The 18,380-nt window shown below is 36.4% G+C and overlaps 1 protein-coding gene and 1 long non-coding RNA gene across 4 annotated transcripts in view; one reads left to right on the forward strand and one right to left on the reverse strand.

The window, feature by feature from the left end:
• The window catches only part of CBLB (Cbl proto-oncogene B), a 91,038-nt gene extending 88,385 nt beyond the window's left edge, over positions 1 to 2,653 (reverse strand). The window contains exons 1-2 of one of the 3 annotated variants that reach the window (XR_015796734.1): positions 2,075 to 2,653; positions 1,382 to 1,556 (exon numbers count right to left, since the gene is read on the reverse strand). Coding sequence is in view for 1 of the 3 variants with exons in the window: in XM_088144470.1 (XP_088000596.1) it covers positions 1,382 to 1,549 (168 nt within the window). In the remaining 2 variants the exon portion in view is untranslated. Of the gene's footprint in view, positions 1 to 1,381; positions 1,557 to 2,074 lie in introns of those variants that run through there. The other 2 variants (XM_088144470.1, XM_088144471.1) reach the window with 2 other exon arrangements.
• Positions 2,654 to 2,728: 75 nt separating this feature from the next.
• LOC148215103 (uncharacterized) overlaps positions 2,729 to 18,380 on the forward strand; it is a 41,379-nt gene continuing 25,727 nt past the window's right edge. The window contains exon 1 of the long non-coding RNA XR_015796735.1: positions 2,729 to 2,810. This is a non-coding gene — a long non-coding RNA (uncharacterized LOC148215103). The remainder of the gene's footprint in view (positions 2,811 to 18,380) is intronic.

Consider the following 18,380-nt stretch of genomic DNA (forward strand, 5'->3'; position numbering starts at 1 on the left):
GGTAATTGTTTTCACTCTTAACTGCTTTAATCCTAACTAAAAGTTTGTTTAAGATTATACTAAACAACTATGATCAAAATTTAAAAGTGTAATCCCCCCCCCAAAAAAAACAGATTTGGAATTGACAATGACCTGGGCAATCAAGTAAAAAACTTACAGGTCTTCCACGTTGAGTCAAGAATAAATTTATACTGGTATTTTAAATTATGAACTGATTCTAAGGATTCTAAGAAGCAGGGTGTTGCAGACATATGTTTTAATCTGAGTTACTGCCATATTCTTGATAGTACTAACTGTCTTTAAACAACTTGCATGAGACATCCAAAGTAGGTAGCACACCAGGATTCAATTCCTGGAAAAAGCTGTAACTACCTTGCCATACAACAGCAGTGGGAATAATATTATGTATAAATCCCCATAAAGAACTTGTTTACTTTGATTGTCAATGAAAATGCTTCAAAATGTTTATATCAGGCCTATTTCATATAGAGAATCCATAAACAGGGATTATTAAACTTTTGCATGCAAACATGTACTATTAGACAAACAGACGGGTGACCTCTTGAATAATCCTTTATACACTATGTGTAAGAGTATCACATAGTTCTATTCATTTAGCATTCTCTACTTATAATTATGTTTTAAACATACTACAGTAAAAGCACCAACACAAATCTATGTCTAAAATATAATTCTGAAGGATTAAAAATTGGTCATTATATCAAGCTTATCACAAATGAACGTCCTACCTCCATAACAATAAAATATATTTTAGTTCAGGGAAAAAAAAGATACTCTCAGCTCCTATCTGTATTTCATAATATATGCTCCTACCACAAAATCTACAAAATAAGTAATTCTAGTGTATTTTAATATAGATATCTTAGTATATTACATGTTTTATCCTCCAAGGATGAATAATTTTTCAAGATCTGGTTATCATAATACAATACATTTTAGTGGGCCATTACAACTGAAGGCAATACTTAAATTGTTTGTTCATCTGATCACAATAATAAACCTATTTCTTTCACAGGAGATTTGATTACATGCATATGATTATCATAACAGTGGTTCTCAGCCTGATTGCCTTAACTGAAGTTTCAATTTCAAGGAAACAGTATAACAACATGAGCCAAAGTGGTACATATGAAATAAACTGCATATTCACAATCTTACAGCCAGCTGAAGAGCTCTAATCATCAATAAGTACAGCATTTAATATTCTTTTATACTGAGAATAAACATAGCTAAAGGCTGAATAAACATAGAAGATCTATCATAAACCTGAAAACACATACTGTTTCATTTGTCTAATCCAACAATAACAATTCCACTGTACATATTTATATTTTGTTACAAATATAATTTATAGACTCACCACTTTATCCATTAATTTCCAAGTTTTTTCCACAGTCCTGCGATCAGCAGCTGCCTGCTTGGGGGGGCCAACTGCATCCTGAATAGCATCAATGAATCCCAGAATACGCCCTTTGCGGGGGTTTCCTCCTCGGCCACCTGGGTTCCGGCCATTGAGGGAATTGGCCATCTGCGATCTTAAATTTATAAAAGAAAATAAAAGAAAAAAAATGTAATGCTGTGATATTGTTGCTCCCCCTTGCCCAAGCATAAAATAAATCAACACTGATTTCACATAGTCACCAAAAGAAAAAAATGTATGTAACCCTATAGTGGGAGTCTTAACTTTTGATGGTGAAGCAGAAGCACAAAAATGAAATTCGATCAAATGTCACTGTTAACAGAGCACATCTTATGGAAATATACAGTCTTGTCAAGCACGTTATGCTATTTTTCCTTATAGCTCTTTTTATACCCTTAAACACGTTATCAGCCCACTCTCAGATTTCATGCTCACTCTCCCATGTTAAACTTACACTTTCACACGAATAATTCTTTTCACATATGGTTCACAAGGGACAAATACATCTAACGAGTAACAAAGGTTTTAACAGCCACATTATCAACCTCGCCCCCCCCCCCACAGCATCTGGTGGCAGAGGGGAGATGAAAAATTACATGTATATAATTGGGCAGATACATTCAAAATACGTACAAGTCTGCAACTATACGCAATACTTCTATGTAGCTATTGTTGTGGTTTTAAAAAGTAACGAGAAAAGAAAATAAATTCCAGAGAGGAAGGGAAAGTTGCTTTTGTAAATCCACAGTATCCAAGATTAGTTTCAAACAACCATCAGGCTCCTTTCCCTTGCTGGCCAGCGCTGGAGAGGTCGAAGGTTAGGCAACAGCGTCCCCAAGAAGTGCCGCCTGGTGAGCTTTTCTGCCTCCTCACTTTGGTCTCTTGTTTCCTCTTTTCCCTGCCTTCCCTCCGGGCACACAACAGCCCGCAGCACAGCCCGTGTTATTAAATCCCAACAGTTTTCCTGGTTCCGGTTTCTCGTTAAGCGCCCTCCGTCCCTCGGAGCGGCAGGAGCAGCCAGCAGCACCACACGACACGCCTTAAGCCTCCGCAGCGAGGCCGGCAGAGCCAAGAGCGATGGGACGCCTCTCCCCCAAGTCGTCGCGGTTGCTGGGGTTCCAGAAGGAAACATGGGGAGTTACTTCGCCACCGCGGGCCCGTTGCGGCGGCGGCGGCAGCAGCAACGCTGTTCTCGCCCGCTCTCGCTCCTGGCTCAGCGGCGCGAGGGTAGGGGGCGTGTGGGGGCGGGCTACGGGGGCGGGGCTAAGGAAAGGGAGGGCAGGCGTTGTTGAGACCCGCCGCAGCCCAGCCTTCTCGAAACGGCGGGCGACTTGCCTCGAGTTCTGTCCTCGCCGTTCGGAATACCCTGGTAAGAAATCCGCACGCCGCCTGCGTACTGGACACGGCTCGCGCCGGCCCTTCTTCCCTCCCCGCCCCCCCCATTCTAACGGTATTAGGGTTCAGTTACCAGATGTTGCCCAATCAAACATGAGCGCGCGATGGGAGGCACGCGGCTGGGGAGGGATTGATGATTGAAATAAAGACGCCGAAAGGACACACATTGACAAAGAAGCTAGACCTCGAGTAGGGAAAGGACAATCAGGCCACAGAACTCCCTTTCCTCCCCCTCCCAACTTTAAAAAAAAAAATGTGTAGGGCAGCATTGGGAATATGTTGGTCCTCCAGTTCCTGATTGATAAAGGAAAGACCCAATGAGAGCGCGGAGAAGAACTTCCGGCTCTGCGCTTTCTTCCTCCTCTGACGGTGATTCATGAATTAGTTGGAAAGGTGAAACGGTGGGCGACTTCGGGATTTCTTCGGAACATCTGTAAAAGGGCCAGAAGTAACCCATATAGAAAAGAGAGTGGAACGCTTTTTTGGAAAAGACGACTCCCATAAGTAAACAGCCATCGATTACGGCGGTGGGGAAATGCTTAGACAGTCATTAAGGGAAACTCGTAGCCCGAGTCTTACTGTATTCAGTAGTACTGTATTTCCTCACTCCCCCGCCCCGCGTATGCATAACCAATATTCAGAATAGTGTATCATATTGCCTATCAGATTAGTAATCTAATAAAACACTGGAGAGCAGATCTTTTTGAACTCCATAGCATTTAAATTCTGATTAGATGTAAAGAGGATGGCAGTGTGTGAACCTTGAGAATTGCATCTAGACAATTCACACCAAAGGAGTGGGAGATGGTTTTTTTCCCTCATACAGAATTTACCCAAGGAAGCTTAACAGCACCGCAGAAAGATAAGTATTTTAACTCACAGCATGTAATTAAACTTCCACATTGCCACAAGATGTGAAGTAACCAACTTGGACTATATGATGATGCTAACTTGTGTAAGAGCATCATTTATGTAAGATTTTATTTGATTTTACATCAGATGTATGTAAGAGCATCGATGGCAGTAAAACACAAATTGCTAGCAGATAAGAATAATGGAGTTGCACTTAGATTCAGCTGGTAAGCTGTTTACATTTCCTCTGCACATAAATGTTCTTGAATATATGCTTCATGACAGAGGCAGGATCAGATGGATTTTTTTTTCATATATAAGAGTTCACACAACATATTTATGTACTGCCCTTCAACCAAATGGGTAAAAAGCAATTCAGTTCAGAAAGAAGACATTTATTTTTAACACACAAATATTTATTACTGAAGGAAAATCATATGATTAGTGTACAAATTCCCCACTATATAGTACAATACACTACCTCAATTAAGTATAATGAAGACATGGCCAAAAATGGAAATGGGATTGTTAATATTTACCAGATAGGGAAAGTGCTATGAAAACAGTAAGACTGTGGGTTGGGAAACTAATATGCCCCAAAAATTCAAACCCTGATTAAAAATCATGGCATGCAAGGACAGAAATAAATTGGGGGGGGGGGTGAGTGAATGAGAAAAAAATGATGTAACAGTTATAGTTATTCCAAAACAAAATCTTATCAAGATAATTTAGAATATTATTTCTGCCTTCTGTGGCAGCTCATCCAATTTTGTGTAATTTGTAAATTCCCTTTATTTTCTTAATAAAAACATTGAAAAGTACAGTATCCAGGAGTGAATTTTGTAGCATTCAACACAATACTTACTGTGAACTGGATGAGTAGCATTGATAATTACTTTGAGTATGATTTTTCAGCAGCAAAGTGTCACACCATTTCACCCACACTTAATTTGCTTTCATCACAATGTCACTGGATACTTTATCAAACACTTTCCTGAAATCAAGACATACTGCATCTACAGCGTTTCTGTACTCTATTGAGAAAGTTATCCAGTGAAAAAATGGAGGCAAGGTTTGTCTGGGGAGACTTGCTTTTGACAAATTTGTGTTGATTTCTGATCAATACAACATTGCTTTCAAGGGGTACATAGATCAGTTTCTTTATGATCTGCTCTAAGAATATTCTCAATATTAAAGTCATACACTTTGATCTGAAATTAGGATCCTTCTTTTTCCACTGTTTGAAGACAAGGACAAAATTTGCCTTTTTCCAGTCTCCAGTATGTTTGTCCTTTTCTGAGATTTTTCACAGTCTTTAATATATAAAGATTCAGCCAGACCATAAGCTAACCAGTTCAGTATCTTAGGATGCAATTCATCCAGATCTGGAATTTTATACTAATTCAAGTTAAATAGGATTATTGATGGTATTTTTTAATGTTTAAGCTTTAACTCAGTCCTTTCTGCTTCTGTGAAGCTCCTGTTCTTTCACAATTTACTCATAGAATACTGTATGTATTTTCTTGTTGAAATAGGCAAAATATGAATTGAGTAGATTTTTCCTTTCTTACCTGTTAGCATTTTACTGTCTTGAATGAGTATAAAATTCCAGATCTGGATGGAGCATTTTCACATGTTACAATAAGACTTTGAAGTATCAAGTTTATTTCATGATAAACCTCTTCTATGAGATATTTTTCATGAGTATATAACATATTTTGTGTTCTTCCCCATTTGCTGTCTTCCAGTCAAAAAGTATTTGCCATTATGAATAAAAGGCAGGCAAAATGGGCTTAAATTCAGCCCTTAATAGAAAGCAAATTATATGAATTATTTACAAGATTTGTGCAGCCTGAGAACAGGAAAAATTATTTAGGTCTATCATTTTGATCAGACACATAAACATGTAAAGGAAGAACTATCCTTTCAACAGTCATTTCAAAATGTATTATTTCCTGAAAGAAAAGCTTTCAACACTTCAATAAAGCCCTTATTTCATGTCTATAAGAAATTATTTCCAATCTTCTGTTTGCAGATTCTGGAAGAAATTTTTGATCTAACTTTGATGTCTCAAAATGTTTGGGATCACATACAAAGTTCTGTATAAAAATATTTGCATAGTTTTTATGATAATGGCATATAATAATATAGCACTGATATTTTAATGTCTGTATCACATTAAGATCTTAGCTGTTCCATTAGTTGCCTTCTGGTTAACTATTGTGGGAACACAGTACTGAACTAGACAGGGCTGTGTTCTAATATAGCAGGAGTTCTTATTTCTGAATAAATATTTTTATACTTATGAATCTGGGTTTCCAGGGTCCTATGTAGATGAAAGCTGCATGTCTATTTTCAGTATCTGATTTAATATATCTAAACAACTACAACTGCCCGACATCACAATCTCTTGTTGCCAGATGTCCACTCATGTTACCCATCCATACTTGCTATTGTCCACCTTTTCTCTGGTTACCTGACTTTGGGTTGAATATTAAGGTAACATTGAGAATGCCAAAGAATAGCATGCCCACAGTCCCCTGAACCTTAACTGGCCTTCCTTCCCTCCCTCCCTCCCTCCCTCCCACTGATAAAATCAAGAGGAAAGCTTACTTTCGCAGTTTTCACCATTTGCAGGTAGTCCTCAGGTTATGACAGCAATTGGGACTGGAAATTCTGTCAGTAACCAGTGCAGTCATAAAACATGACATCACGTGACCATGTCACTTAGTGACACAATTCCAGCATTCTCAGTTGCCATCGTTAAATGAGGATTGTGTGGGTCATTAAGCGAGGACCTCACATGATCGTGACTTCAGACTTCTTGCCAGATCCCCTATTGACTTTGCTTGTGGGAAGCCAGCAGGGAATGTTGGAAATCGCGATAATGTGACCACAGCTCACTGCAACATAATTGCAGGCTGTGCACCAAGCTCCTGGATCACAATCATGTGACTGCAGGGACACTGCAACTACCAGAACTCCAAGGACCCATCTTAAGTCCCCCTCATTCAGCACCATTGTAACTTTGAACAGTCGCTGAATGAATGGTCATAATCCAAAGACTACCTCTATAAGTCTGTATAATAAATACTGAAGACAGGACCAGTAACTTGCTTCAGGCAGCACCACAGAATAAATAACGACAGTAGTTGTTTCTAGCGCTAAAATATCTTGGATGGCACTACTAAAAGTTTATAACTTTCACTGTAACTTTAGGTGGGCATAAGGACTTTCTGTCCAATTTTCACATATATATAATTTGTTCCAAAAACAATGCCCCTTGGCTCTGTACAGGGTATTCTTTCTTGCATTAAAGTAATCAGACTGATTGAGTTAGTTTATTTTTTATCTTAGATTTCATCTGTATTGCAGGCAAAAGTTTTTTTCGCATACCGAGAACACACCATAAAGAACTGTTAGTTGAACAATGGTATTTCCAGACTTTAAAGTGCAGGGTTTAATTTTAATTTATCACATTATAAAAATGCATAAGCTTAGGTTCAAAACTACTTTTCCTCTGAGGAAATTAATTTGTTTTCGTTGCCATGTTACTTTTTAAATAATTTCATTCCAGCTGCTGAAACAGGTGCAGGGGGCTCTAAGTAAAATATAACAGTATTCTAATGCCTTAAAATCACCTCTTTCATTTCGCTAATCTCCTTTATAACATTACAGAATATTAATCAATTCTAATTGTATTCAAGTCTCATTGAGGTACATCTTTTTCAGTTTTTCCATCATTTTTTTTCCACATTAGGAAATTGGACTTCCAATCAAATTGAATTTTTATAAATAGTAAATTTGTGTAGCTTTGCAGTGTATAATTTTCAGTTTTAGGAAAGAAAGACTACCTCAGATAATCTCTAGCTTTCATTTGGAAGAATTTTTAGTATAGGGTGCTGCCCTCACTACATTCTTTTGCCTGTTTATTGCCCACTTAAACTGAAGGATGTTTAATTTTCTTGCAGTTGGAGAGGATTCTTCTGTTTTTTAAATTTAAGCTAAGCAAATTAGGCATGGGCTAGCTCTGTTAGGCACAGGACACAAGTCAGGAAGGGCTGAAGATCCATTTGAACGAGCTAATTTCAAAAGCTTCTGCAAGCATTCTGACTCTTAGGAAAAGTGTTGTTTCCTTAATGACAATATCCTGCAAAGAAGAAAATGAATAGCTGGCTAGAGAAAAAGTGTCAGATGGCTCTGCATCTATTGCTTGCTTGATCCTTACCCTCTACTGGCATGCTGCTTCAAGGACAGAAGAAGGCCTTGGCAGAAGAAAAAAAAGATTATTTTCTGTTATTTCAGATCTACAGGTGCTACCAGTGTAGTCCTGTTCACCCCTGCCAGACCACATTCAGCCTTCTCGACTGAAAGAAGCGTGGGAGAAAAGAGTGTGTCAGGGAGTTAAGGGAAGAATTGATGTCAGGGTATGCATCTGGGTTGAAGCTGTTTCTCCAGTCTCAGAAAGATATCCAACTGATTCCATGATCTTGGGATTGCAGACTACCCATTCTTTGAAAACTAAAATAAAATATTGCTAAGTGGAATAAAATCTTGGAAGAAGACTTTCTAATATTAGTACTTCCAATGGTATGATTTGAAATTAAGATTATTCTAACCAATGTAAATGTATTTGACAGTATTAATATGTGGTAGTTGTATTTATAATAGAAACATTTATAATAAATGGGCAAGCTACTTTCTCATCTCTGAGACCCTGTATGCAAACTGCACATGTATTTATTCTTTTAGTAGTCTTCTGATCTTCAAAATAGTGATTTGTATTGCATCAGAGGACAGTAATATAGAATAGAGAAGAAGACATAAAGTATTTGAAATTATTATTATGAAGAATATAAAATAGATAAATGGATCTGGCTGTCAAAAATTAAGCTGAAGGAAAATGTATTTTAACCAATTAAATTACATAATAGACATAATGCTTTTGGCACAATACAGTAGTAGACAATCTTGCTGCATTCATAATTAATTTTTGTAAAGGTGCTTTAGAAGGTAAGATCACTTCTGGATATTTATTTATTTATGGAGGCCTTACATTTTTAAGCATTACCTAGTGAAAATATATTAGTAAAAATATTTTTTTTCGTCACCTTGTAACCTGCAAGCATTGGTGTACTTCAGGGCAGATTTTCAAGCTGTCCAGTGCCCCACAGAAACACGTGCACCCTAGAACATTACATTAATCTGTAAAATGTTAAATCTCAGAAACTGTTTTTTAAGAGCTTCCATAAAGGCAATCCAGTGTAGAAAGCATTCCCTGAAACTAGGATGAATGAAAACCATAAATACAAGTACTGAAAATCTCTGAGATTTAAATATACTTTCTTTTTATACTTGCCCTGTTGCATTTATGTAGATTGAAATAGGACACAGTCAGAAAAATTAAGAAGGCTTCCATAATATAGAATAATTTGGAGGCTGAAAAATTGATGCAGAAGTCTTGGGTCTCTTCTTATTCTTGGAGGAGGAGGAATCTGCTGGATAGACATGAACCAACTGTTTGCACTTTGGGATATTCATCTGAATCTCTCACAGAATATTTTCTGACTAATAGGAAGGTGCAGATCACAAAGCATTTTTCAAACTCATGAGTCATTCTACAAATTGCAAAGAGAATAACTACACTATATGAATAACTGTGTGATAGTTATGAACATCTGTGAGAATTTAGTGAATTGATTTGGGAATTATGAATTCAGTAGATTGTTTGCCATTGATTTCAGTAGGATATGTAGCTCTGGGGTAATTTACTTCAGTATGATGCAGACTTCTCTGAGTTCCTGTGCCAATGTGGGTTGGAAAGTTTAAAGAAGGATCTCAAATCATATGCTAAAGGCCTATAGCAAAGAAATTAATTTTTCATCTTTTTTTCCAATTAGTTTAAAGCTATTCATAATATTTATGCAGAATATCTCATTTCATTCAGTCATGCCATCCTCCTACAACAACCTGCTATATGGGATGTCCTTAAAAAACTTTGGCAGAAAGAGATAGTGTTGGGGAACACTCTGGCTACTTCCTAAGCATAATTCAGAAGCAGTTTCCATCAACAGATAGTGAAGCTTTATATATTTATTATTTTATTCAATATTTTATTGAAAGTTTTGAAAACGAGTAAAAATTAATACAAACTAAAATAGAGTGAAAAGGGAAAGGGAAAAGGGAGAAATAAAAAGTGCAAAAAGAAGAAAAGAAAAAAAAGTAGAAGAAAAATAGAAAAGAAGGAAAGAAGACATAAAGAACTGGCTTCCGATCTTCTTTACAGCAGTTATAAGTACAATTGTAGATTTACCTCTTTCTCTAAAGTTATATTATGATTCTCTTTTTTCTATAATCTATCCTAATTATCAAAACCATAGATCATAAGTTCATTTTTTTCTTGCTTTACACAAAAAGTCCATAAGGAGTTTCCAGTCAGCAATAAACTTAGATAGTGCCTTTTCTGTAATCAAACAGGTCAATTTGGCCATCTCAGCAAGTTCTATCATCTTCACCAGCCATTCCTACATTGTAGGTATAGAAGCTTCTTCACTATATAGTGAAGCTTCTTCACTATCATTCCCCCCTGTAGTAAAGCAAGGGCAGATCAGTTGACCGTCTCTCAAAATAGGCTCCCTCTCACTTATTATATGGAATATAGCCGGATGGACAGCTATCACCAAAGATAAGGAATTTTACAGCTCTCTTGCAAGATAGGACAACTTATACTGAAATTACAATTTGACTGCGAGACCAGAAGACTGAGGAGAAGATTCCCTTTGCCCTTGTAGAACACAAATGACACTGTCAGAGTCAAATGGAGTGCAAAGTATGTGAGTATAATAGCTGGATGACTTCATTTAGCACCTACCTCAGAAAAGTGCTGCTCCATCATGGAGGCCCATGACAACTGCTTGGTAGTGTATGAACAGCTTATTAGAGACCTAGAGACATTTCAAGTGTGGGTTCAAAGAAAGCCCTACACCGTTACTAACTTTAATAGCAAACATCAACAATGGTTTGATTGGAAATGTAAACAACTCATAAGGGACTTCAGAGAGACCTATAAATCATATAGACAATCACCTACACTGGAGTGGACTCAATCTTCAAGTGACTTTTAAAAAGTGGTATAAAGCCCCCCTGTACAGTAAAAAGGATAAGCCAACAGAGATAGTTGGCAGACCTTAATCAAGCCAGTTAAAGAAAATAACTTCTCACTCTTCTGGCAGCTTACCGCTGAAGACCTTGGGAAAACTGTTAAGAACTCTCCTAATCAGGTCCCTGCACAAATATAGGAAGAGCACTTTAGAGCTATATATAGAGTCCAACTAGGCAAATAATACTGAGGCCCCAGAGTTTGCCACATTAAAAGCCTGGCCTTCCTCTCTGAAGCTGCCTAACTGAATCCCTCAGAGTGGGAAAAGCCCATGATAATGACTGCATCCTTCCTGAACTGCTTAAACTGAATTGTGCATGGTGAGCATCTCTTCTTGCCTCTCTCATTATGCATATTGATCACACAGAACACATCTCCAAAGACTGGGGACTGGTGACAATAATTCTAATTTATAAGAAAGGCAATGAAGGAGACCCAGTGAACTATAGGCCTGTTAGCTTTCTGACTGTGGTAAGTAAATTATACACAAAACACCTAAATAAAAAACTGAATGGATCAAATCTGAAGGCTTGATCAGGGATGAAGACTCCTCTTCATGTGGCCTTCCTCAACTTCAAAGCAGCATTTGACTCAATCTCTCAGACACTGTTATGGGGGAAAGTCCTACATAGCAATATTAACCAGTGATTACTTTTCTGAGAGCTATATTCAAACTTTTATCTCAAGGTGAGATGTAACAGTCAAGGAATGCTCTACAATATAGTGTACATTGAGAGATGGTTGTGACAAGGTGCGTTTTGATCCCCGCTTTATTCAACGTTTATGTAAGCTATATGGTAGAACTCCTGGACTCCCCAGATTTTCATGCACCTAAGATTGTGGGTCCCAAATTCCCTGTATTACTCTATGCAGATGATGCAGAAATGATTTTCTGTCTGTTTGTTGGACTTAAACATGCAATGAGAACCATTGTCCACAGGCTAAACATAAATTACCCAAAATCCAAAATTATGATTTTTGCCAAGAAATTAAACAACGAACCAGAATAATTGAACAGAACAGGATTGAACAGATATCCTTTAAATATCTAGGAACAGTCTTCCATGATGGGATCCTGGAAAACCCATCATGATTATATTAAGCAAGAGGTATCAAGATCTACACGGGCTATTAAAAGGTTTTTTATTTTTTATTTTTTTTACTCCAAAGGAGGTGAACTGATACCTCCAATGTTAAAGCCTTTTGAAACTAAAACACTAACCAAATACTTTATGCAGCTCAGGTTGGCTTATATATGAAGAACAACATCCTAGAGACAATGCAAACCAAGTTTTTAAGGTATTTATTTGTTGCACCCTCGAGCGCCCCCAACACATACTCAAGGCTTGAGTCTGGGATATGCAAAATTGAACACAGGGCATGGAGACTACCAAAAGCATATTGATTAAAGATTAGTTTTTGTCCTATAGAGTTGCTACTCTATAGCTAACTTGTCTTAGCTAACAATTATCTCTCACTGGAGAAAAGCAGTAGAGCAGAAAATTAAGACTATTGGGAGTGCCTGTACATTCCTTATTAACTTCAGACTTTGTTCAGGCCAAAAAGCTGGTGGTGAAAAGGATGGAAGACATTGAATATCAATCTGAAATCAGCTCATGCTCTCAGAGCCCCAGAACTATGCTAGACACAGACTCTTAAAAACCTGCAAGATATTCCTCTAGCTTCAGAAAAAGATTTTTTCAGGGCCAGGCATAATATCCCTCTATCTGTGCTATTATCTGGCAAGTATGCCAATATTCCCCTAGCTGGGCTCACTTGCCCTTGTGATTCCAAGGAAAGTGAGACAATTCAACATGTCTTTTTTTACTAGAACCTTTATAAGGATCTTAGAAAAGATATAACCTGCCTTTTAATTCTGTTAGAATGGCATTGCAAATTAAAAAGAAACAGATGTAGAAACCAATTCCTAACATTCCTTTTTCGAATCTTTTTAGCTTGATGTTTGATGACTATAAAAAGTTGAACATTCTGAAGGCTATCTACAGCATTATGTTTTCTTGTCTTCAGCTTGTTTCCAAAGAATGGCAAAGATATAAGCACTAAGCTGTCCCTTTGTGGGGAGTAAGTTGAGCTTGACTCTGTATTAATTCATCAACATAGTGCTCTTGCCAGTAATACAGAAATAGTTTGGCATTGTCATCATCATGAATCAGTTTTTGACTTCTAGTCTTGTCTACAACTGTGTACTCCCTGAATCCATGTACCAGCTAAGCATAATCATGCATTATTTCTGAGCCAAACAAAGTCAGCCAGATGCTGCTACCTGCTAAGTAACTATGCAAAACAATTATACAGAAAACTAATACTTATTTTGTATTTTGATATTCATCTTTTTATGACATTATTCCACAGGTATTTTGCTGTGGAAAAAAAAATCCTGCTGCATTAGATTTGATCCAGCAAAAATAGTTACAAGGTCAAACTATTACAAGGTCAGGATCATGATTCTGAATATGCATTGGTACCTGTCTAGTACATAGATTTGGCTCAAGTGAGACATTTTAGATTTTGAGATAAAAATCCAGATGGCTTCCTCACTTACAGTAAAATAATTGCCAGAAATAATTCTGTCCACTCTTTCTCCGTGGAATGAGAATTCATCTGAAGCCTTGAGCTTCATGATCTTCTTTGATAGCAACTTCTGAAAAAAAAGAAGCAAGAAGTATCTTGAAACATTTTACTGCTTATTCTTGAGTTTCCTTCCTTGATCCAGCCTGCTTTTCCCATGAATCATGCATGGTCTGCTCATCTTTATTAATACCATTTATGTTGCGTAGATCCTAAAACATATGCTGATAAAAGTTGATAATTTGCCATATTTTCATAGCAGCCAAAATTTGGGTCTTATGTCTCTCAATAGCTTGGTCTAATTCCTGTGATACTACGTGTTAAATCTAGATTATCTATTATCTCCGTTATTATACAGTTTTCTGATGCTTAGTTCTAGAGAGCAGTTTTTGAGGGATAATCTCTAGTTGTGTTTCTTCAATAACGATTTTTAATTGACAAGCATGCTGTATGAGTTCTACTTCCTCTATTAAAAACTGTTTCTGTTTTTCCGTTGTCACACCTGTGGTGGCTCAGGAATCGACAGAGAAAAAATGAAGTTCTCTACTCATTTACCAGAATACCAAGTATCTTTCCCATTTTCTTCCCCAATAGTACAAATATTTGCTATTTATTTTTCTAGTGGTACAGATTTGCCCCAGTAAGGGAGGTCTTGCAAAGCTGTAAGATACATGAAAATGTAAGTGCTATTGGATTATTTGTTTTAATGCTTGTTTGGCAATCTAGTTTTCAGGATTTGTTGCATATCCATGCTGTAAGATATGTACTGGACAGTTAAGTATGTTTAACTTTAGATGGTTTATAACAAATACTGTATATATGAAAACATAGTTTTTGGAAAGTAAGGCAAAAACCTGGCATTAAAAGAGCAAGTGGGCAATCATAGTTCTCACCCTTGCAAGTATATCATTTACATCATTTACATTTCATGAAACATGAAACGGTTGAGAAGTTTGGGGAGAGTTTCTAGTGTACTGAACTATTATTTGTAAATATTCTAGCAAAAATGATAGACATGCCGGGAATAAATAACCAATGTATACATTTTAAATTAAAGGTTTTAAATTCTGATAATCTTTGTATGGCCACTGACTGCATTTTACATTTTGGAAGATGGCTAAAAGATACAAAGTGGGTGGGACCATATCATACAAGTGGGTGGGGTGGCTTTTGCGACTTCCTTTAGAAATGTAACATGCCTCTTTCAAAACATATACTATAGTTTTAATTGGTTTCCCATTTTAAACTGGATGGAAACTGCCAACAATTTTCAGCAGCCAGAATCAAAGGGGATTCCAAGGATCATTGTGAATTGCATGTGCCCCCGGGCCTGCAGGTTGTTCACACTGGACTAATTATCTACCTGTCCATCCATCCATCCATCCATCTATCTATCCATCTTACTGCCATACTTCAAAAGATATCCATGGTTTTCAATATTCAGTTATATATAAAAATACATAGCAATTGACCTATATGAAAAAGCAGCAGAACCATATGCTTTGGTAATATGATCTGAGTCCTTGAATCTTGACTGTAATGATGCGAATGGCAAGAAGCAGACAGAATTCAGAAAGCCATGATTTTAGCTTTTAAGACCAGCAGCATTATGTGACATTATGACAACATAAGTGAAAGTTATTTGTCATCTGTCACTTGTTGGTGAGATGGGCAGCCATGTAAATATATTTATGAATTAATTAATAAATATTTTTTTATGTCTGAGGCAAAAGACAAGATGGACCTGTATTTCACATTTGGAAGGCCACCTGGCTTGAAGTTGATTATTATTTAAATACTAGCAATGGAGCAGAATTTTCTGCCAAATCTGAAGGCAAAAGGTTAATTTTTATGTTGGAAGGCAGATGAATAGTTGCTCTGGGCTCAATAGTAATGTAAAGGTGATGTGATTAATATATTTTATATTTCAGCGAACTATAGATCTAGAACTGGTAGCAAATAGGTGCTCTACGAAGAATTTAGTAGGCAATATGATCTCTATTTACAGTATATAAGGTAAAGCATATACAAAATATGTGGAAAGCAAGGGGGAGTAAAAGATGAAGCAATGTTCTAAAAAGTTAATGTGCATTTGATATTTAGGTACCATTCCTTTAAGATTTTTTGGGTAGGATGAAAATACCACTGTTCATTTAAGAAAATCTGTGATCTTGCTATAACCATTTTCTTTGCAATAATATTGTGAGCATGGGGTTTCATAAGCTATACTAAGCTTATCTGAAATTCAAAATTGGGGGAAAAACAGATTAGACTGAACTACTTCTGCAAGGATATTTTGGACTGATATTCTGAGACCTTACAGTTTCAAATAGTGCATAACAATTATAAGATTGGACTATGAACGGGTAAATTTAAATACTTAACAGTAAGTGTCCATGATCTTTGGCTAAGGGGCTTTCCCCTTTTCAGTTGAATTAGCCTCGCTAATGTCAACGGAAGTGAGAACTTTAACCACAGGCAATGTGTCTTTGCAGTTGTCAAATCTCCCATTTCTTAATTCTGCAAATATGAAACTTACAACCTTTTAAGAAGCTTTCCTTATTCCAATATTTCCATTGTGCATAATTATATTTATGCACCATGCATTTTTTAGCAGTATCAGAACCTTATTTAACCAGTTTGATCAGCATATAATTATCAGATGTTCAGAATTAATCAATTAATTTGCATTAGTACAAGCAATTCAAGAAATCTTACTCTGTTGGTGGGAGAATCACTAGGGGAAAAAAAAAATTAACAGTTGCTGCAGCAGCCTTCCTTATTCTGTTTGGATTCCTCAGAGTCCTTAAAACAGTCATCATTTTATTTATTGTCTTTTGGCAACCCAAGCACTGTTAACATCTGTTCATTTCAGTGAGGCTTCAGATGAGTTTTCAGAGAAACTGAAATGAACCAGTACTAGACAGCAATAATATTTGACAGGCTACTTTTGTAATTCCTATCTACAACCTTCTCAGTACAATGAACTCATAAGATTTGGTAATGTTGATTAACCACCCCAGAAGAATGTATTGCTTCTGATTGCTCTTTGATCACATGTTACATCATATGAATGAGGTGAATTGTGAATACATCCGTATTTCACCATATCTAAGGGCTTCCAGTACAAGCAAGTCCTGAGTCATTTCTATTGCTCTCCATAGCAATACATCTTAACATCTCAAACTGGATAAATAATTCAGTGAGAGCTTGTGAGAGATAAACTTCTCAGTGTGCTTTAGAAGTGTTTATTGTTGTTGTTGTTGTTGTTATTATTATTATTATATTAACTATGCTGTTTTTGAAGGTTTATCATCAAAGGAGCTAAATGCTTTAGTTTTATTACATTATAACATGCTTTCGTTTTACTACATTATAACATTATTGCAATTGATCCACCAAAATATGTCTCTTAATTTTTGAAGGTATGGCTATTTACTTTTTTAGTTTTCTGTAATACTAAACCTATTTTTTTCCATTTTTTTCTAAAGCAGCTTGCAAACAAAGATTAAAAGCTTAATATGAACAATACCTACAGTAATAACCATCAACTTTTAACATGTTAAAGGTACATATTCAAGCCAGAATAAGAATATGAATAAGAATATTCTTAATTCTTAAATATAATTAAGAATAAGAATATTCTTAAATATTCTTAATTTAAAAACCCACCCATTGTAAAAGGTGAACTAAATAAAAATATAGAGGGTTCTCCTTTTCTGCCGTTTATGTTCATGTCCTTTGTACAGTATCTGGTCAGAGTTCCTGCATATATTCACACATCTGACAGAGTGTTCCATGTAATATTGTTTACATGCCAGAAACAGAGTTCCTAACTAAACCACCCACCATAGTATTATTATTTTTCTCATCCAAAACAACAGTTAAATGAAACATTTTAATAATGCTTTTTGTTCATTATGAAGCAATAGAATTTCATGGCATATTGCATCACATGCCCACTTTGTCATTTTAGTTGCATTTGCTGATATCTCATGCATTTTCTTATATGATACTCTGTTTACAAAGAACAACACAAAGTACCTAAATGATTTACAGTTTAAAATTATTAAAACAAAAGGACCTTCATTGTATTAGTTTGTGCAAATACTGTTTAAAATTTCATGCCAAGTTATCGTTCAGTGATGGAAGCTCTTTTTCAATTATTTGTTTTCTCGCTTTATTCCTTACCCTTTCTATCCTGCAATGAACTATTTCTTTAAAGCAAGAACTACAGCTGACACTCTGCCTATTGTTTGTTCCTTCAATAAAATATAGTCAGATTTATATTTCATAATGTTGCTGTATGGATAGGCATAATACCTGTATGCAATTAATTTAAATCAGTGTACATTAAATCAAATTTAGTTCTTTCCTGGTTCTACCCACACCTTTGCCCTGGCCCTAACCACTTATTAGAGCAGAGTTTTTATAATGCCACTAAAAGGCCAAGCTTTATAAAATTCTAAAATAAATAAATCTTACCTTCAGGCTGAGTGAGAGCTTATATGAGAGAAAGTGGGGGAGGAGAAGTTCAATTTATATGAGAAGAAACAACACAGCCCAGATGTGGGTGCCATGGGAAGGAAGCATTTCAGAAAGACTCTGCCTTAATTGACTCACTATAAGTCTGCCTGGGAATTTACTCTTACCATTTCCAAGATTATGTTTTCTTTCCCTGACTAGCAATAAAGACGCTTTTCTGAAATACATGCAGTTCTTGCTTCTTTGTCAGCTACGTGAGGTTTGATAAGCTGGAAAACATTGTGTACAATGGGTATCTATGAAGGGGATGGGGGAGCAGATGACAGTACTTTGCCCCTTTTGCCTTTTGTTGTGACCTCATATACATACATGAGGGCAGAGCTTACTCGGTGATGTCACAAAGCACATTTCAGCATTTTGATGAAACCTTGATTTGCCATGGACATCCCTGTTTCCCCC

The sequence above is a fragment of the Python bivittatus genome, unplaced genomic scaffold (assembly GCF_059951505.1).
Source record: "Python bivittatus isolate LINGU-HERP-01145 unplaced genomic scaffold, Pbiv_v1 ctg000350_np1212, whole genome shotgun sequence".
NCBI lineage: Eukaryota > Metazoa > Chordata > Lepidosauria > Squamata > Pythonidae > Python > Python bivittatus.